The following is a 22,447-nucleotide window of genomic DNA, read 5'->3' as shown; positions in this document are numbered from 1 at the left end:
CTAGTTGGACACAATGTATTAAAGTCAATAAAATTTAAAATGATTACTTTTATTCTTCAAATCTATATTATTCATGACATAAATATATACATATTTAATTTTAATTTGCACACATTATATATCCTTCATATTAAATTTCAATTACATTTGAATGTTTGAGATAATGACTAAGCTGACAGTAATTTAGCATACTTTTAAAGGTTTATTATCTTATTTCCATTTTTAAAATAATTAAAAGATTCAATATCGGTACAAAATTTAAATGATTTTTTATTTTAATAATTCAATTATCATATTGCATGCTCCATTCATATAGATTATAAATGTAAAGTTTAGCATAAATTAAAAAAAATTTAACTACTTATTTTATGTAAAATAAAAAATAATTTAACTATTAAATATATATTAATATAAATAATATTTTAGATTGATATGATAGAAATATCGAAAACTTTTATATGCATGACAAGTGCAAATATATTAAAAAATTAACTATTGAATCGTTAAAATATTAATTTATAAAAAAATAAAATAATGTAAAATAACTTAAATTTTACATCTCTATTTGTGAGCAAATTTACCCATATATGCTGGATTTTTTTTTTGAGAAACTATGCTATTTTTCTTAAAATTTATCAATCTACGTTGTTTTTTGAGAGAAAAGAAAACACGTCCTACAGGGCACATTTTCACTTTGCTAAATTACTTTTCTTTTCTTATTTTTTTCTTGCAATTTGAATTTAGAAGTATGTAGATTTATTTTTTCTCGTGTTCGAGATAAACATTGTTATAGTTTTAATGTATGTTTGAATTTACAGTGGTGTCATGGAGCTGAGTGACTTATGAATTTCATCTGGCATGTGAGCATGGAGCCATCAATCGAGCAGCTAAATTGCATTGCAACTCAATGACCTGGTTGACGGTGGTTATATGGTCTTCGGTTGAAGTGTAACTAAGGCTTCAATTTTACAAAGGTTATGCCTATCAATGTGTAATAGCCCGTTTTTCAGTGGTGTCGAAAATAGTCATTTCAGCACCAAAAAATCGTAGTGTCGGTTCATAAATATTAATTAGATAATATTTATAAGTTCATTAGTGCCGTATTAAAGTTTGGTTAATAAATTTTATCGTTTTGATAATTTTGATAGTTAATTAAGTAAAAAAGGACTGAATTGTAAAAGCTGCAAAGGTTGAGTTCCATTAATTAAAGGTTCAAGATGATAATTGATAAATAAAGGAAGTTACTTAAATGGTAATTACACCATTATGGAGATGAGTGGACGATTTTAGCTTTATTTTAGCTAAAATATGAAGTCAAATTAAAAAAAAAAAGGCAAAGTTGTAATTACTTAAATAAATTTTAATTAAACTAAAACAAAGATGAATTCTATCACCATCTTCATTTACTTTTTCCTATCTTGCCGAAGCCCTAGAGAAAAGAAGAGAACTCCATTCGGCTAGTTTTGTTCCATCAATAGGTAGGTGAAACTTGGTCTATTTTTAGTAATCTTTATGTTTCTGAGCTCGTATTAGGTTAATCTAGCTAACCAGGGGACTAATTGTAAAACTGTCAAACGTTTTAGATTATGCCATTGATGTGTTTGGATTGTTTTTAAAGTTCGATGGAGGGTTATTGAGTTTGGTTGTTAGTTAAGGTTATTCTGTAAAGTAATTTTTGATGATTTTAACGTTTAAGGATTAAATAGTTAAAGTGATAAACTTTCAAGGACTTGTTGTGAATTAATCACAAATACAGGTTGAATTGGGGGTTGTTGACATCCGGCTAGGATGGGTTTTGAATAAATTGGTTTAATTGTGAATTTTGGGCATATGGACTAAATTGAATAAAAGTGAAATATTTAGGATAAATTTATAAAAATGTCAAAAAAGACTTAATTGTGTAAAATGGCTTAATTTTTTTGTTGATTTAGTTAATTGAATGAAGCTATTATTTTAGATCAAGAACATGTTACTGCGGAGTAGTCCCTACATTTGAACCATTACTGCAAATCAGTCCAGTAAGTTCGTTTATATAAGTATGTTATAGATAATTTCTTTGTTACTTGATTTTAATTTAGTAATTGTAGTGTTTCGTGATTATTGAACGTTTGATTTAACGAAGGTCAATAGTGAAATTGAAATGTATTAAGTGTATTAAATTCGGGCCTTGAGCCTAGCAAGCTTTATGCCGGTGAATTGTACTGTATTGGGCTTTGTTGCCTAGCAGGCTTCATGCCGGTGTATTTATCGAGCTAAATGCCAAACAATCTTCATGTCAATATACTCATCGGGCTTAGTGCCTAGCAGGCTTCGGGCCGATGTAACAATTCGTAATGGATATTGGTGATTAGAGAATCCTATTAAACGATGACTTGAAATTTGGATTGAATCTAACGTACTGTTCAATACTCACTTGCTGTGAGCTATGACTGACAGGAACTTGGTTATTTTAATCGTGAAATTTGCTATGTTATGCTTTAATTTGGTAAGATTATCATTTGGTTTAACGAACTTACTAAGCTTTAAGTAGGCTTACTCGTGCTTTGTCCTCTGTTTTGTAGATTAAATTTTGTTGTTGGGAGATTGGATCAAACTTGAATAATCACACTATCCAGATGACACATTTGGTAGATTTTGTAAATATTGTGGCTTATATGGCATGTAATAGGGCAATGGTTATTATGCTATATCTCATAGTTATGTAAGTTTGTTTGGTATTTGTAGATAGAATGGTAGTCCTTGAGTTTTAATATTTGGTGTTTGATGTTTTGAACGTGAATTTTAGTAAGTTTGCTTGTTATAAATTAAGCTAAATTTGTGTGAATGATCATGGAATGGTATGTGTCATTCTAACTTGGTATAAAATGGTTGAAGTGGTTTGTTGTATTCATGTTGAGACTTGTAAATGTTATCTAGGTGATGTTTTGGTATGAGCATTATAATGTGATCTTAAGTAGTTGAAAATGTCATGTTTTGGTTTTTTAAAGGTGTACTTATAGACTTGTGAACATGTATTATGAATTGGTTTAGGTACCTATGCAATTGGGTGAGGAAATAGCATGATTTTGGTCATTTTTTGGGCATAGATGGCTTGAGACACGGGCTGTCACACGGCAATGTGTTACACACGGGTATGTGCGCTGAGCGTGTTAGGTACAGGATTCACATAGGCATGTGGGATAGCCACACGATCTGGGCTCTGTCACACGGCCGTGTGACCATTGTAGATGAATTTTTAAGTTTTTCCTGAAATGTTCTGATTTGTTCCAATTTGGTCACTAATTGCTTGAAAACTATTTTTAAGGCCATGTAGGCTCGATTTTCAGCCCGTAGATGCATGATATATTCCCTTTCTAATTTTTATGTATTTATTAAATTAATTTAAAAATTAATTGTTATTGGCTATAAAATGTTTCGTTATGTACAATAATATTTTGTAACCTTATTCCGGCGAAGGAAACAGGTTATGAGTGTCACACAAGAGATGGTGCATAAATAGGGCCCTAGTTGGCAATGGTTATATGTGCACAACAATGAGTTTTTCATCATCAGGAAAGGATGCTAGTCACCACAGAAACATAAATACGAGGAAGACAAACGCAGTGGCATTTTAATACAATCGAGTAATTTTTTTTATCCATGTCCACCGAATTACTTGATTATACTAAAATGTCACTGCATTTTTCTTCCTTATACTTATGTTTTTGTGGCGAATAACTTCCTTCTTTGATGATGAAAAAATTGATTTCATGTCTGTATAACCACCACTTACTGGGGTAAAAGCCATGCTCCGTCCCTTGGCAGCATACCATTTGTAAACTTAAAGCCTTATTTACAATTCAACTCAAGACGGTATAATCACTATCAACTTGGACCTCGAGTTGCAATATGATCTTGGCTTCTCGGGTGATGGCTCGATGCTCATACGACAGGTGAAATTTGTAGGTCACCTAGCTACATTACATCACCGTGAACCTAAACATAACTTAAAACTAATACTATGTCTCTCTCAAAACAAGTGAAATAAATCTTCAAACCCAAAAAATTTAAGACGCGAGAGAAAGAAAGAAAAAAACAATTTAGAGATATGAGTGATTAGGTTTAGGTTTAGTGCATTTATATAGGGAATGAGACAGCAATCGGGTCCTTGTATGCATGTGGCGGACATGTCGATCCCTTTACAACATCTCATCCCAATTTAGGATTGATGGGTGTAGCGACGTAAAAATTTTAGCTTAGCTTGGTCGCTAATTGTGGCGATTTATTGAAATTTTTTTTGAAATTTGACGTTTGATTTTTGAAAAAAATAGGGAGTCGCCACTGATCCTTTTTCCTAGGTGTGATCGGACACCTATTAGATCTTTTATTAAAACAAATAAAAGGCTGAGTTTAGGTCTACGTTAAAATCCAGAGAAAATTTAGGGTTCGGGAGTCGGTTACGCACGAGGAAGGTATTGGCACCCTCGCGACGCCCAAAATTGGTATCTTATTAAACACATGTTGTCTTGATTTTCAAAAATACGAATTCAATTTGACATTTAAGTGTGATCCGATTGAAGGAAATGAGAAGTTGCAAGTTTTTTTGTTTTTTAGAAGGACGTCCCGTTTTTAACACGAGCCGATTAATTTCACCCAACATAGCGATGAAATCGATGACTTAATGTTAAAATTGGTACATTGCCTTATTCTTAAAATTAAAATGTAAAAAGTTTTTAAAATGATAGTAAAAAAAATCCAAGAATATTATTGTCAAAAAATGCGAACAATGATGGGAATAATAAAATATATAAAATATAAAATATTAAAATATCAAAATATTAGAATAATAATAATTAATATTGACAAATAAAAATAAAATAGAAATAAAAAAGATGTACATAATATATATATTAGAAATAATAATGATGTTAAAAAAATACTATTAATAATACTACATCAATATGTACATATATAAAAAATAAATACATGATAATATTAAAAATATGTACATAATATAGTGTTAAAAATACATACATAATATAGTTAAGATATATACATAAGATAACATGTAGAAAAAATATATATATAAATAATATAATATTAAAGATATATAAATAAAATAGTATAAAATATATATATATACGTAATATAAAATTTTAAATATACCTAATATATTAAAAGAATATATATAATATAATATTAAGAAATATAATAATAACAAAAAAAAGAGAGGGAGAGGGTGGGTGATTTTCGGCCACAAGGCCGGCCATCGTCCGGTCGCCGGACCGCCGCCGGCGCCACCGTACACGGCAGCCGGACCTCAAAAAAACTTTTTCGGTAAAAATGGGTAAGCTTCCTCCTTTTATTTTTTACTTTCGTATAAAAGAAACAAAATAAGATTGAAAGGAAAACAATAAGTAAACAAAGAACTTAAAATGAGAATAGACAAAGAAACCTCTTTTGCTTTGATTTTTGATTAATCTCCAAAAAAACTAGCTTCTCCAAAAACTAGCCTTCACAATAACTCTTCTCCTTGATTACTTTAAAAAGAAACCTCTCCAAAAATCCTTTACAATAACTTTCTCTCCCAAAAACTCTCTAAAAAATCTCCCCCTGTATACAAAATATGAGAAGGCTTATATAGCCATTTACAAAATATTTTTTTTATTGTTTATGTCTTCATTTGTAGGTACAAGTGGTGGTGGAGCAAGTGTGGTTAGTGGAGTAGGTAATGGAGCAAGTGTGGCTAGTGGATTTGGTGGTGGAGAAGGTGTGGCTAGTGGAGTTGGTGGTGGAAAAGGTGTGGCTAGTTGAGAAAAGTTTAAGTTGTGGGCTAAGTTTTTTTATTTTGATTTGGGCTTAGGGTTTGGGCCATTGGGGTTTTGATGTAAATTGGGCTTTGGGTAGTTAAGATTTTGGGTTTTGGGTTTAATTTTGGTGGGTTAGGTAAGGCTAAATTGGGTTTTGATGTAAATGGGCTAAAATTGGCCTACAACAATGGGCATTTGTATTGGCCCATACAACAATGTTGCCTACTTTTTGAAACCGGAAGTAGATATGACTTCTCGTGATGTCTAGACTAATCCATGTTATCCAGAGTTGTTGCTAAATCTAGCGTAAGAAATAGTTTACATGTTGGCAAGTAATTGTACCCATGCTGCCAAATCTCGATATACTTCTTGTGGAATGTTGTCCAATCTTCGCCAATTCTTCCCTGTAAGTCGATCTTGTGCAGGTCATCGAGTTTCTAAGGTTGCGGCAGAATACAACGTACACCCGAACTGTAGCATAACTCGATTAAATTTGTGTATCTCGATAGTTGCAAACATGATCAATGGCACTTTCACCTGCTAGATTCTATGGTTGGCCAAAATTCGTCCAGGAGGCATTCTTGAATCCTTGGATTTACGTATGGCATCCATACAAACTATAGTACGAATTTATAAATTTCAGCAAGTGTCGAATATTTAATTTAAAATGTTGGAATAAAAAAATTGATAACTATAAAATTATAAACTAAATCATCTTTTGTTTATTGGTCTAAAGCTAGTCGGATGTCCTCGAACTCGATCGGTATACTGCTATGTCTGGCGGGGTTGTTCACCTGTACAAAAAATATGTTATTCCAAAATTATAACAATGAAAATTTTGATTCGATAACGGTATTATCAAATAAATTTTACCATGTTACGAGTGGGAATTCGTAAGGGACTTGCACTTAGGGGCATAGAAATGGTAGTCAATACCAATCCCACAATTGAAGAAGTAACATGCAAATGCCTATTTTAGCTTTTTTCGAATCGTCAAACAGTTCTCGGTACAATGTCGCCAACACTGCTGATCCCCGGCTAAGTCTTCCCACTTCTTTCAAGCCGATTAGTAGTAATAGCCACCTCAAGTGTACCAGATTGCGAGATTTATCTAGCATTAGCAAGCCTCCGATCAACCTCAAGATGAATGCATGCGTGAATTTCTCATTTTCAACGTCGTTTGTTGAAATGTCGATAATTAAGAAGTTGTGCTCCAACCATCTTATCTCAATCTGGCTACCTTTAAACTTGTTCAACATTCTCCAGTAGTTCCTCGCATGTTGCAATCCAATCGACACTAACAACTAGCTCCGTAACGACATCCCTATCGACTAGTAGACCGAGTTATAAACTGACGTCCTTGAGTGTAACTGTTCACTTATCGTAGGGGAGATAAAACATGTGCATCTCTGGTCTTCATCTCTCAACCAAAGCACTAATGAGTGGGAAATCCAATTTAGTTTCCCGAGCATGCGAGTAGCGTATAAAAAGTCTACATCTCGCAAGTGTCCATGAATGACCTCCAATGCACCTTCGATTAAATTGTTTATGTATGTCTCCAAAATTCGATTTTCAGCCTAAATATAGAAACATAAAAATTGCTAATCTGAAGAGCATAATAATTAACTATTTAAAATTAAATAATTTGATATTTTTTCTGAACATCATAATCATTAACGAATTAAAATTAAATAATTAAATAATATTTTATTACCATTTGTAATTGAACGTAAGAGATGTACTTGTCATCCAAACGAATAAGCTAATATGTCATCGAAAATTGAATAAAATAAAATCAAAAGTTTTAGAATTTTTTAAAAAAAAATTGAAAATGGGAATTTAGAATAACAAATTGAAAACAATAAGTTGAGAGTTAAATTGAATGAAATGATAATTAGAGGATTTATATAGGAAAAATAGTTGTTTGGATTTATGATGTTGGAAAACTACCATTAAACAAAAAATACATCTTATAAGGTATGTTTTTATTGATGTTCCAGAGAAAATACACTACGATGTATCTTATGTAGCGCATTTTCTTTCAAACATCAATAAAAATGTGCCATTATAGGACATTTTTTTTTGAAAATAGTTTAAATCGATAAATTTGAAGAAAATAACAGTTTATAAATTATTTTTTCCTAAATTTGTCAAATAGAAGAAGTAAATATTAAATATTAAATTATAAAATGGGAAAAGTAAAGTTTGTTATTCACAGCTTTTCAGACCAAGAAAGGTCACTGCAATTAATTGGTCCCCCATGCGCAGAGGCAGTGGTATTGCTATTTGAGAAAATCAATACGGCTGTGAAACACAAATATGGACCCAATACCAAACCCGACCCGATGATCGTTTTCCTCACACGTCCCCCTCCCCCAATCTCTTTTAACATTATTTTATTGGATTTTGTTCTTCAACAGCAACCACCCAACTCATCTTTACAGCCCTTTTTTTTTCTTTTTTCATATCTATCTACACGTGCTTACTACTGATTGGGTTGAGCAAAATACAACATCAAATCAATCGTATCAAACCCCCGGCCACTTATAAAACAATTACTATTTCATTTATTTTTCATTTGCCACACCTGTCCGGTTAAAACATTTGATAGACTTTTTTCTAAAAGAACTATTATATACGTCATTTTCAAAGAGAGTATTAAGTTTTTTATTTTTTTATTTTATTAGAAAATGTGATACTAATAAATAAAAAAATAGTATAGATTTCAATACCCAAAACAACAAAATTACATCATTGCCCAAAGCTGTCCACCGAATTTAAGATACAATGCCATTTTTATCCCTTTAAATTAGTTTATGAACAAACTTCAAAATTGGCAATAATTCCATCAAACATATGGATCTCAAACAAACAAACAAACAAACAATCAATCAATCTAAACCAAAGCCTCGATATATAAGATCTCGATCATGGAAGGGGTCTAGTAACCGTAACACATATCAACTGCAACTAATAAATCTCGATAATCTTTCATTTCTAAATTAATAATAAAAAGTAAACTGAAAATACTATAGATTTGATCCAACCAGAAGAATCAGAGGAGAGAATATCTTGTTCATCTCCAGGAATTTTTGTAATCAAGATTTCGACCGACTCATTTCTCCCTCTCTGAAACAGTCTTTTTTTACTTTTTTTTTCCTTTTGAGATCGAGCATAGATCTCCACAACTTGCTATTTTCAGGTCGAAAAATGTTTTGAATAGTTTATTTAATTTAATTTGGATCCATTTGGTAAAAACTCAAACTCTGATAATCTTGGCTGCTTTAACCACGGGATTTTCTCTAGCGATGGCTTCGCGACCCGCCGCCTTGTAGTCGTAGCTACAATCGTGTCGATCCGAGTACCGATGGTCCGAACAGAAAAGCTCCCCGCATCGACACCGGAACCCGGTCAACCCAACGCGTTTTCTGCAACCAGAACATCGATTCACCGACTTCTTTTCCGCGGTATCGTATCCAGACCGATTTGAAGCGGTCATCGGACTATTCGTCGTTGCTGTTGCCGTTGTTGCAGCTGTTGTAGGTGGAGCGGAATCGGATCGATTGTCCTGTGAACGAGTCGGCGTAGATCTCGAGGATTTATCGTCGGTAGCGGAAGTAGCGGTGTTGTTGGTGGAAGAGGAAGAGGAAGAGGAGGATGTTGCGGCCGTGGTGGCACTAAAACACTTCTGGCACATGTTGTTGGTGGCTGGATTACCCGTAACCCCGCAGTTGTTAACGCATAGCGTCAGGGTTTCAGGGACTTTGAATTCAGTCTCTTCTTTTTCGGTTCTTTGAGCCATATCTCCTTGAGCTGATTTCGAAGGAGGAAAAGGAAAACAACAAATTTGAAGGGGAGGATAGAGAGGAAGGAGAGAATGAGTGTTTGGTTGGAGAGAAAATTAGGGGGCGTTGGCGTTGGAATTAAGGAGAGAGAGAGAGAGAGGGGATTTGAAGGGGTCGAGAAAGGTCGGTCAGTAATGGCGACGGAATATGGGCCTCATAGAGACGCGTATGAAACAAACGTTTTACTTCTTTATTTATTTATTTATTCATCATATGCTACTAGTATTTTACAAAACTAACCTCCCTCACTTTTGTCTATTTCAACTTGCTTCCTCGCTCTCTCTCTTTCTCTTCATTTCTATAATACAATTCCTACTTTTCTCTTCTTTCTGACGTGTCTAATGTAATGAATATATGAGTTTGTTTCACATAAATTAACTTAGAATTATGTTGGGTTTTAAAAAACATTCCTTTTTTTTACAAAATAGATTAATTTTTTTTTAAAAATTAGAAAATAATAAAATGTTATTTTCACTACAAATATTTTTTAAATTTAAAAATTATGAAACTTTAAATTAATTGGAATTGGTTCAAATTAAATACAAAATAATTTTTTAACTGTTTTACAAATATTAAATCTAGTATCTTAGTTCGAATCACATAAATATAAAAAAAATATTTTACTTCTCATGTTTCATTATTAAAATATTATTTTATTTTTATTTATTAACTTTATTTTAAAATTTTAAACAATAGAAAATAGAAGTTATTTTCTAAAATAAAAAAAATATTTACACAAATTAAACGGAGCTTTAGTTTTATTTTCTTTTAAATTAATTTTTTTTTCATTTAAAAAATGCAAGAAGTTTTTTGAAAAAAATTATGGACTAACTGGTTTTTATAGGTTAAATTTTGAGGATAGTATTTGTGCTAATTGATTTGTGCGGATATAATCTATTTATTTTTATTTAATTAAAATTAGTCTCTTTACTTTTTAATTAGCTGATTTTCAGTTTTTTAGTTAACATTTTTTGTTAACCTTGTTAAAATATTAGATACAATCATAAATTTAGCTCTTCAACCTTTATAATTTTTGTTAATTTGACCCATGCTCTTTTTTATTTTCTCTTTATAATTAAATAAAAAAATTATAGAAAAAATTAGCAATTACAATTTTTTTCCCATATATTCCAACAAATTAAGATAGGAAGAAAAACATAACTTTTAATTCTCATTTAGCGACGGTATATTAGGTAATTACATTATTATAAATTGATAAAATTTTGATTTAATCAAAATATATAATTTTACTTTTAATTATTTAACAACTTAAATCATTTAATAACATTGTTAAATTATTTTAATAATATAATTGAATCAACATTTTTACTTTGCATGTTTTTAACATACCAACAAATAAATACCTAATTGAAATTTCAATTAATTTTTTAATTTTATTTTTTTAAAGTTCGACTAGGTGACGACATAGGGTTTTAATTTTTATCTTTTTTTTTAGTGCCGACGAAAATATTAAGATAAATATTATATTAATATTAGAGATTGATGTTAGATTAATATTATATTAGGGTTTATCTTAAAATTAATAGGTATATATTTTTTAAAATAAAATAACAAGATAAATAGATAAAAAAAAGAATTAAGCAAAAGAATAAAATTTTTAAAACGAAAAGAACAAAGTTTAAAGTTAGAATTGGAGTGGAGTTTGGTTTGGATGAACTTGAAAGTAAATATAAAAACTTTGATTTTTAAAAGCTACTTTGAAGCTAGTTTATAAAAAATGGGAGGAGACAAATAGTTAAAAACGTACACAATGACTTTTGAAATTATGTAACGTTCTTGAATTTTTTTTATTTTTTATTTTGTTTGCATGTCTTATCTCATTTAGCCCACACAAAAAAAAGTTGTTGAAACTTTTTTTTGTAAAATTGGAGGTAATATTTACAAAAATATTTTTTTATAAAAATCAAAGAATAACTTTAAATACTATGAAAAATCAAGGAAATTATGAAAAAAATAAAAGGACAAACACTTCCTTTCCTTTTTCTCTTTCCAGATTTAGATTTTTTAGAAAATGGAGAGGGAAGGTTTTGGTCATTAATTTCAGTTATTGAGAGTTGAGGGAATATGAAAGGAAAAAGTGAGAAGAGTTTAAAGAGAAATACTTTTTCATTTAAGAAATTACGTACACTGCTACTTGGTAGGATACCAAGTAAATGTCATTAAAATTTTAATAGCTCAAACCCCCAAAAAAATAAATCTATTAAAATTTGAAAGTTAAAAGTTAAAGTGAAAAAAAGTAAATAAATTTAGAGAATTAAATTTATCACTATAATATTTTATAAATTATTAAATTATATTACACCCACTGTATGGGTGAAAGAAATATTTTCTATATAAAAACTGATATATTTATAATTCGTTTTCAAAGTTAAGAAAATAACATCTTCCTAAAATAGTGGTTAAGACTTCCAGTTGCAAATATAGTATTGTATTTTTTTTAAAATATTTTTGAGATAATATTTATTATTTGCTAAAAAAATTATTTTAAAATTTTTTAATCGAGTAACTTTGCGATACCAACTTATTGAAAAGCTTTATATATAATATCAAAATTAAATATTTAAATTAACTGATTCTAACGAATTTTACTTTTGTCTTTTCATTGGTTCAATGGTCTTTTAGTTTTATGATACTAATTGAATAATGTATTGGTAATTCAATTTGTTCTGACAGCCCAATAAGATTTGATATTGACAATAATGACTCTACCCAATTTATCAACTCCTTTATGGAAAGACCGTTTCTAACTATGCCAATAAATATACATATAAAAGAAGAAGAAGAAGAAGAAGAGTTCGGCTATAATAATATATTAGTTTTGGTAATGTTGGGGCAAAATGCATAATGGGGATTATGAAGGTGGTGGAATAGGGAAATGATATAATCTTAGTAGTAATGTATGAGTGGGGCATGCCATCACATGTTTGCTTCGAGATATTATATAATTGTGGGCCAAGCCGAGCAGGGGGAAAGATAAAAGAAATTAAAGGGGTAGAATTGGAAAATACGGAGAAGTTGGTAGTCGCACCCCACAGGCCACTGCCTAGGCAACTGTGACACATTGGAATAGTAGGTAGTAACAGAGGGTGGGCTTTTTTAAAGATTAACCGTCCAACTTGGGTCTGCCCCCACCACCACCCCGTTTCCTTCTCCACCACCTCGCTGTCTCTCTTTCCGCCTATACGTGTTTTATTTCATTTCATGCATGTACGTCTTTTTTTTTTTAATTCAGTTAATATTATTTGAATATTTAAAAACAAATTATTCAGTTATTATTAAAACTTCTAAAAATCTATAAAAATAACAATTCAGCAAAAGAAAAAAAATCTAAAAAGGTAAACACAGATAATCAATAATGACAATTTTTTTAAAAAATGAAAAGAAAAAAAAGGGGCTAAAGTTAAGCATGTGCAAATTGAGAATAAATACAAGAGGCCAGCACATTACAGGGGAGGTAATTTTCAACGCAAGCTATTACAATCGTTATAGAACTTACTAAGCAGTTGGCAACTTGGCATACTTGGTTCAAGTGCATACTACAAATTTGAAACTAAGGACACACTTGAGGGCAAACTTGGTTCAAGTGTACAGATTTGAAATGGGTTAATGGCATGATTGCCCCTATACTTTACAGTTTATTTTAATGTGGTACATTTACTTTTAAAATGTCCAATTTTGTACCTAAGTTAAATTTCATTAACTAATCTAGTACCTGATTATAACATCATTAGATATTTTTGATGATGTAGCATGTTGACGAACCAAAAAATTTCATGTGTCCTTTTGATGACTTTCGACTAACTCAAGGGCATCTAAGCAATAAACCCATTTTAAAATTTCCTTTTAAAAGTAATTTTCTTTCATCAAAACTCAAAATAATTTCTTCAAAATTTTCCATTTAATTTTCTTTCATCAATCATAACTCTAAAAATTTAAACTTTTGGTCTATTCATTTATTGGAATCACCACTTTCCATGGCCTAGGAAGTGGGTAATGTTAGAATACCTTATTAGAAGAGGTGACATATGGAGTTAGTAGTGAGGGAGTGATAATACTCTAGAATGACATATTTTTTGTGTTAATTGCATGTTTATTTTGAGTATGATCCTACTAATTTGGGCTATTTTATGGTCTTTTATCTTTCAGTGACTAAATTAGGGGTAAAAGGAAATTTAAGGGAAAAATTGCAAATTTGAAGATAAAATGGGCCAACATACAACATAGGGAAAAAGGTGGTGCCAAAAATACAAGCATAGACGACAAAAGGTCTAAAGTGCAAAAGAAGAGATTTTATATAACAAGACTATTTTAATTCTAATTATATTAGGATAATTTATTAAGGATTATTATTTAGATTCAATTTTAGGATTTATTTTTATTTATCTTTAATTATTTGTATTTATCTTTTGGAATTTAAGTAGGACTAGACTATCTTTCCTAGTACTATAAATAGGGGATGAAGTAACACACGTTGGGAGGATCTTTTTGGCTGTAACACTCTCTCCCCCATAAATCTAGTCTTTTTGTTCTTTACATTTTTTTTTCTTTCAATAAAAATTCCCTTTCCTTTTATTTTTATTTGATTTTCCCCAAAAATCATGAGCCACTAAATCTAATCTAGCCGAAGGTTGTCAAAATTCCCCCAAAAATATTCATGAGGCTTAGAATCCGCACTTAGCCTTCTCAACAGGATATTCATCGCTTCTCCGCATTACGGGGCTAACGCTTCCGTCCATGTCCCTTAATAGGTGATCTTTTCAACTTGTGCAAGGAACGGTCGCTTTGTACCTTTTGGGAAGGTTGCACAGTTGGTTTGTTGACTTTCTGCGTCAGAGGTTAACGAGTCCAAGAGACAAAATGGCGTGGTATTCGTCATTGGGAAGTGATAAGCTAGCAGAAGATAGTCCCACAAAAGTGATTATTGGCTAGAGTCAGGTTCCGCCAAATCTTAAGTCTAAATTCTTGGATCTGGTGGTCGTAGGCATCCTCTTCCACTATAACTGGCTTATTCTGCTTGAAAATGGTCACTTAAAAGCCAAGGATTGAACCCAAGGCGGATCGAGACAACAAGAGGCTGGAAATTCACCATAACAAATCTTTTTCTCAACTTTATTTTTACTTTTAATTTCTGAAATTTCAATTCAACTTTTAATTTCGTTTTTATTTTATTTCACTCCCAGATCAAAACTTTAAAATTCTATTTTTTTTATTTTTCCAGGAATGCAGGTTTTCTTGGGCACGATTCTGCCCAAGATTTCGAGAAACAAGTATTCGTGCAATCCAATCCCTGAGGATTCGACCCTACTTCCCCTTTATTGTTCTTTTTTATTATTTTGTAGAAAATAGGATATTTATAGTGCTCTCAACGACCGCATCAAATTTTGAGGCATTCCTCATTATTTCTGTCGTTTTAGATGCTGTTTTTGTTGTTGCTGTTGTTGCTTTGGTCGTTATTGTCCATATAATTTTTTTTAAGAATATTCTGCCTCTTTTCATGCCCAAGAATTTGACCACGACTTGTCACTGTTTGACCCACATGCATGCTTTTTGTCTACTGAGTTAGTTATGATTTTGCCTGCTTGATTTCATCTCCATTGTTTTTGTTAGAATTAAATGACCCGAATCCTTATTTAAATAAAATACAGTGGTAAAATAAAATAAAAGTAAAATCCATATAGAACTACACTTCTTTTATTTTTTTTTAGAATAAGGTTTTTAAACCTTATTAAACTCCATCTATTTTATATTGATTAGAATAAGGTGTTTCAGTCTTACTAGAATATGGCTTTACAAGCCTATAAATATACATAGTCTATTCCTCTTGTAATCATTTGAATTCGACATAGTAAATTTTCTTCTCCTCTGCTCGTGGTTTTTTCTCGAAAGGGTTTCCATGTAAAAATCTGTGTGTTCTTTATTTTATTTTATTTTATTTTATTTTATTTTTCACAATTTTATTTCTTTTAAGCTGAATAATTATGATCAATAAAGTCAACCCTATCTTGCTTGTAGTATAATTGATTAAGTCTAAATGAAAAGAGGACACTTAATACAATTGCATGCTTAAAAAATGTTCATGACTATTAAGGTGGATGCTAAAACTTATTTTTGACACTTGATTATTGCTCCTAAGTCCTCCAAATTAAATTTTCCTTTAATAATAATAATGTTTCCGTGGTTATGAGGTTTCGACGGCTAAGGAGAAAGAAAGGAGAAAATTTGGTAAATTTGTTTAAGGTTTGGGGTTTTATTTGGCTGACAAGAAGTGTTTGGTTGTAGGTTTTGAGGGATTCTAGGGCAGGAACGCGCTATTCCAGGATGGAATAGGGATGGAACAAGAGCTATTTGGCTGCAGGTTTTGTCTTTTCTCCTTTTGCTCCCTATTTATGCTTCAGTTTACCTAGACAGAGAAGAGAAATTTTATTAATAAAATAAATAATTAAAAAATAAATGATTACGATAAAATAATAAATAATTAAAATATAATAATAAATAATAAAAAAGAAAAAAAGAAAATAAAGAGAAATAAAAAATTGGGTTGCCTCCCAACAAGCACTTGTTTAATGTTGTTAGCTTGATGCCGTGAATGGTTCTATGGTGGCTCTAATTGAATTTTTTCGACCGTGTGGGCCTGAAAATTCTCGTAAAATGGCTTCAACCGTTGGCCATTGACTACGAACTGCTTTCCTGATTCGTCACTCTCTATATCAATTGCACCATGTATGAATACTTGGGTCACAACAAAAGGTCCTTGCCATCGAGATCGAAGCTTCCCTGGGAATAGCTTTAATACGGAGTTATAAAGCAAAACTCTTTGTCCTACCAAAAAATGTTTCAGAGCTATTTTTTTTATCATGAAATGATTTTGTATTGTCTTTATTAATGCGAGCATTCTCGTAGGCATCATTACAAATTTCCTCCAATTCTTAAATGTCTAATTTCCTTGCCTTCCCTGCGAGTTCTAACTCCATGTTACATTGTCGAACAACCCAATAAGCTTTATGTTCCAATTCGACTGGAAGATGGCAAGCTTTTCCAAAAACAAGCCGATATGGAGTCATGCCAATTGGTCCTTTATACGCTATTCGATAAGCCCAAAGTGCGTCATTAAGCCGAAGACTCCAATCTTTTCGGTTGGGTCAAACTGTTTACTCCAAAATAGTCTTGATCTCCCTGTTCCAAACCTCTGCTAGGCCATTCGTTTGAGGATGGTAGACCGTCGCTATTCGATGATGAACTCCGTATTTTGATAATAGTGCCTCCATAACCTTGTTGCAAAAATGAGTGCCACAGTCACTGATCAGAGCTCGAGGTGTGCCAAACTTGGAAAAAATAGTCTGTTTTAGAAATTCCACAACAGTTTTAGCATTATCATTACGAGTAGGCTTTACTTCTATCCACTTAGAAACATAGTCTATTGTAAGAATTATATATGCGTTTCTAAATGAGGAAATAAATGGGCCCATAAAATCAATGCCCCATACATCAAAAACCTCACATACATGAATCGAGGATAGAGGCATTTGATTTCATTTAGTGATGTTACCTGTATGTTGGCATTTATCGTAAGACTTACAGAATTATATGCTTCACAAAAAATTGTGGGCCAATATAGCCCACGCTCTAATACCTTGTGAGCAGTCCGTTTAGGGCCAAAGTGACCTCCGCAAGCTTCTGTATGACAAAAAGTGAGGATATAGGTTACTTTGGTTTCTGGAACACATCGTCTTATTATCTGATCTGAACAGTGTTTCCACAAATATGGGTCATCCCAAATGTAATATGAGCTTCCCGTCTAAGCTTATCCTTCACGGAACGTGCTAACTCAGTGGGCAAGGATCCTGTGGTTAAGAGATTTACTATATTCGTATACCATGTGTAATGAGCCTCAGTAAAAAATAAGCTCTTATCAGGGAACTCATCCTTTATAGGAGTGTTATCATTAGGTATTTTTAACTTACTCAAGTGGTTGGCTACAAATTTTCACACCTCTTTTTGTTATGAATCTCGATGTCAAATTCTTGGAGCAGCAAAATCCATCTAATGAGCCTTGATTTTGCTTCTTTCTTCGAGATCAAGTACTTGAGAGGTGCATAATCAGAAAAAACAATCACCTTAGAACTCAATAAATATGATCGAAATTTATCCAAAGAAAATACAACAGCTAAGAGTTTTTTTCTGTAGTAGTGTAGTTGCTTTGTGCAGCATCTAGGGTTTTTGAGGCGTAGCAAATGACATGAGGCTCTTTGTCTATCTTTTGCCCTAACACGGTATCCACATTGCGTTCGCTTGCATCACACAGAATTTCAAAGGGTTAGTTCCAATATGGTGCTTGTATTATAGAAGTGGACACCAAATTTTGCTTGAGTGTATCAAATGCCTCATTGCATTTTGAGCCGAACTCGAATTTCTTATCTTTCTGCAATAACTCGCACAACGGCTCAGCTACTTTGGAGAAGTTCTTTATAAAATGCCTATAAAATCCTGCATGGCCAAGGAAAGAACGTATCTCTCTTATAGTAAAGGGATATGGCAAAGAATTTATAATGTCAATTTTGGCCTTATCGACCTCAATTCCTTTAGCTAAAACTATATGCCCTAGAATCAAACCTTTGTCTACAATAAAATGACACTTTTCATAATTCAAGACAAGATTAAATTCTATGCACCTATTTAAAATTATCGTGAAGTTTTTTAGGTATTTATCAAAACAAATTCCATACACAGTAAAATCATCCGTGAAAACTTCGATAATTTTTCCACATATTCAGAAAATATACTCATCATGCATCTCTGGAAGGTGTCCGGTGTATTACAAAGTCCAAATGGCATTTTCTATACGCAAATGTGCCGAATGGGCACGTAAAAGTGGTCTTTTCCTGGTCCTCTGGTGCAATTGAGATTTGGAAGAAGCCTGAGTATCCATCAAGACAACAAAAATGAGTTTTGCCAGCTAATCGCTCAAGCATTTAATCTATAAAAAGAAGAGGGAAATGATCTTTTCTAGTGTAAGAATTCAACTTCTTGTAATCAATGCAGACACACCACCCATTTTGCACTCGAGTTGAAACCAAATCCCCTTCAGCATTTTTCTTTACTATCATGCCCGTTTTCTTGGGCACGACTTGTACCAGACTTACCCATCTGCTGTCAAAAATAGGGTAGATTATGTCGGCATCTAGCAGCTTGATTATCTTTTTTTTACCGCTTCCATCATATTTAGGTTCAACCGTTTTTGCGCCTATCGTCTTGGTTTAGTGTTTTCCTCCAAGTAGATTCTGTGTGTGCATGTCAAAGGGCTTATCCCTTTTAATTTGTCAATGGTCCAGCCAATCACCTCCTTATGATTTTGCAGTACTTGGATCAAACTTTCTTCTTCGACTTTAGAGAGTTTATTTGAAACTATAATCGGTAGGGTATATACCTTTCCCTAAAAATGCATACTTGAGATGTTCAAGAAGCGGTTTTACTTGAAATGTTCAGGAAGCGATTTTACTTCTAAATCTAGAGCCTGCACAACAGAAGGTAAAAGTTTAGTATTTGATAGAGACAATAACTCATTAACAGATTCATAATAATCAACTATAAATTCAGATTTATCTTCATAAATGGACTCAAAAGCCTCATCTACTAAAGAGTCAATTATGTTGACACGGTTTACACTCAGTATTTTGCTTGGATGACTAATAGCATCGTAGACATTGAACTTTACGATCTCCCCATCAAATTACATTGTAAGGGCTCCGCTTCGAACGTTGATTTTGGTGTTAGCGGTACTAAGGAAATGTCGACCCAACAAGAGGTCTGAAGATCTAGGAGCGCTATCCTCCATTTTATCACATAAAAATTTGCAGGGAAAATAAGTTCATTAACTTTTACCAATATGTCCTCGAGGACTCCTTCGGGATGCACAATGGACTTGTTTGCCAGCTGAATGATAACACTTGTTTTTGTCAAAAAAAATCTGCGTTAAGTGATTCATATATAGAATAAGGCATGACATTTATTGAGGCCCTTAACTCACATATAACCTTCTTAATTCCCAAATGGCCTATCTTGCATGGTATTGCAAACATGTCACTATCTTTACATTTTGTTTACATCTTCCGCTGTAACATTGTAGATACATTTTCACCAACACTTACTTTTTTATTACCTGTTAATTTTCGTTTGTTGGTGCAGAGTTCTTTAAGGAACTTAGCATGCCGTAGAATTTGTCTAATGGCATCCAACAGTGGTATTTGATCTTTGACATTTCTAAAAGTTTCGAGGATCTCTTTTTCTTCTTTGCCCTTTCGATATTAATTTAATTGTCCTGAAAATGAAGGTTAGATTTTCGACAATAGAGTTTTTGCTCAGACCTGTTCGTCGTTTTCGGGATTTTTCTGGGTATTTTTTGGCCAAGATTTCTGCCAAGAATTGGTTCCAGTACCTTTCCACTTTGTAGCGTCACTGCATTCGTATTTTGTCTCGGTCCGGTTCTGTTTGTGACAGTAGCTTACCTTGAGAACTCATTTTCTCAATTGATGTAGTCAATTCTCTTATAGATGCCTCAATTTTTTGTTGAAAATCAAGCATATTAGCTGCTAATTTATTGACCAAAGTTTCTAGAGAATTACCTAAATCTCGTGGCTGTTGTAGAACTCGATTTTGGTATGGCTGGTTATATCGTGGATTGACTCCATAACTTAATTTAGGGTGGTCCCTCCATCCTGGGTTGTAGGTGTTAGCGTAAGGGTCGTATCGCCTTTGTGGTAGCCTAGGAAAATTTCCCAAAGCATCTAAATGAGCCATAGTATCATCATATAAACTGGGACATGCATCAGTTGTATGTTCAGATGTAGCACATATTCCGCATACTCAGGCTGGTTTTTCTTTTTCTGCAACAAGAGAATTCACAATATTAGTAAGTCTATCAAGTCTACATTCAAAGGTAGAATTACTTAGCTGGTGAACCCTTCTAGGGGGTTCAGGATTGGCTCAAAATTGTTGAGAATTTGCAGTCATTATGGAGATCAAGTCTCTTGCTTGTTGAGGAGTAATGTTGACTAACGCTCTTCCACTAGGGGCGTCTACCATATTCATCTCCATGAGTTTCAGACCTTCATAAAAGTATTGGAGGAAAAGATTGCTCTGTTATACCATGTTGTGGGTAGCTCACACACAACTTCTTAAATCGCTCCCAATAATTGTAAAGAGACTCTGTTTCTTTTTGTCTTATTCCAACGATCTCTCTTCTTAACTCAGCTGCTCGTGATGCTGGAAAAAACCTGTTGAGAAATAAACGAGAAAGATCAACCCAAGTTGTAATAGATCTAGGAGGTAAGTAAAATAGCCATTCCCTAGCTGAATTTGCTAGGAAAAAAAGGAAAGCGCGTAATTTACAGTTACCCCCTGAGGTTTCATACTAAGGCAAACCATATGGAACTCTTTCAAATGCTTGTGGGGATTTTTATTTTGCAACCTACGAAAAGTTGGTAGTAGTCAAATTAAACCTAACTTCAGTTCAAAATCAGTATCCATAGTAGGATACACGATGCACAATGGCAATTGTTTTGTAGGAGCTCCGGTCAGTTGCCGAATCGTTTGAGCCGTTGGTTGATGTACTAAATTAGGGTTTTCATTAACCCTAGCGTCAAGTACTTCTTCTGGTGAATCGACTTATACTTTTTTGCTTTCAAATGTTTGAATAGGGTTTTCATTAACCCTAGACTCTGCTTCTTCGTCGATTCTGATTTCTGGCGGTAGATTACTTTGAGTCCCAACCACCACTGACTACTTTTTCCTTAGCTTTGTTTATTTGCGATTAGCTCTCGTAGTCTTTTCAATCTCTGAATCAAACGCAAGAGTGCTTGGAGCAGATCTAGTCATAAGAAACAAAGAACAAGATTAGTACGTTGCCAGTCCCCAACAACGACGCCAAAATTTGAATGCGATCGTTGAGAGCACAAAAAATATCCTATTTCCTACAAAATAATGAAAAAGAACAGTAAAGGGGGAGTAGGGTCAAATCCTCAGGGACCGGATTGTATGACTGCTCGTTTCTCAAAATTCTTGGTAGAATAGTGCCCAAGAAAACCTGTGTTCCTGAAAAAAATAAAAAAACAGAATTTTAAAGTTTTGATCTGGGAGTGAAATAAAATAAAAATGAAATTAAAAGTTGAATTGAAATTTCAGAAATTAAAAGTAAAAATGAAGTTGAGAAAAAGATTTCTTATAGTGAATTTCCAGCCTCGAATTGTCTCGATTTTCCTTAGGTTCAATCCTTAGCTTTTAAGTGACCCTTTTCAAGCAGAATAAGCCAGTTATAGATTACAAATGTTTGCATGTATAATTCCAAGGAGTTCATTACTTTTTGTGACATCTTTCCTTGTATGTTTGATTTGCTTTCATTTAATGCAATAGATTATGAGAAATTTCGTCCTTACCAATTTTTCATTTCTTTCCTTGGAGATGTGCTTCAACCTTATGTGCCATAAGAATGAAGAATGTTCATTAATAAAGCCCACGTTTTAAACCAATATTTGAATGCAATGTCAATAAAATTTGTGCAAATTCATAGTTCAAAAAAAAAATTATACAAGTCACCATATAAAACATCAAAACCAACTATTATTGAATTCAAACATCCCATAATTAAAATTTTATATCAAAATTAGATTAATTATTAGAGAAGTAATTACACTCTCTTATAATTACAATTATAAAGAATTATAATTCCCTAAACGTGTTTGATTGATAGAGTGTAATTACATCGTAATTCTCTATATCATGTTCGGTAGTACAAATTGT

At 32.5% G+C, this 22,447-nt stretch overlaps 1 protein-coding gene across 1 annotated transcript; it reads right to left on the bottom strand.

The window, feature by feature from the left end:
- Nucleotides 1-8,754: 8,754 nt before the first annotated feature.
- LOC107930110 (zinc finger A20 and AN1 domain-containing stress-associated protein 5) lies at nucleotides 8,755-9,901 on the bottom strand. Its single transcript, XM_016861679.2, has one exon. It carries the CDS (start codon nucleotides 9,589-9,591, stop codon nucleotides 9,049-9,051), a length of 543 nt encoding a protein of 180 aa, XP_016717168.1. The 5' UTR covers nucleotides 9,592-9,901; the 3' UTR covers nucleotides 8,755-9,048.
- Between the last annotated feature and the right edge of the window lie 12,546 nt (nucleotides 9,902-22,447).

Source organism: Gossypium hirsutum, chromosome A08, assembly GCF_007990345.1.
Source record: "Gossypium hirsutum isolate 1008001.06 chromosome A08, Gossypium_hirsutum_v2.1, whole genome shotgun sequence".
Classification (NCBI taxonomy): Eukaryota; Viridiplantae; Streptophyta; class Magnoliopsida; order Malvales; family Malvaceae; genus Gossypium; species Gossypium hirsutum.
Note: the sequence above shows the minus strand (reverse complement) of the source record. Positions and strands in the feature narration are given on the sequence as shown.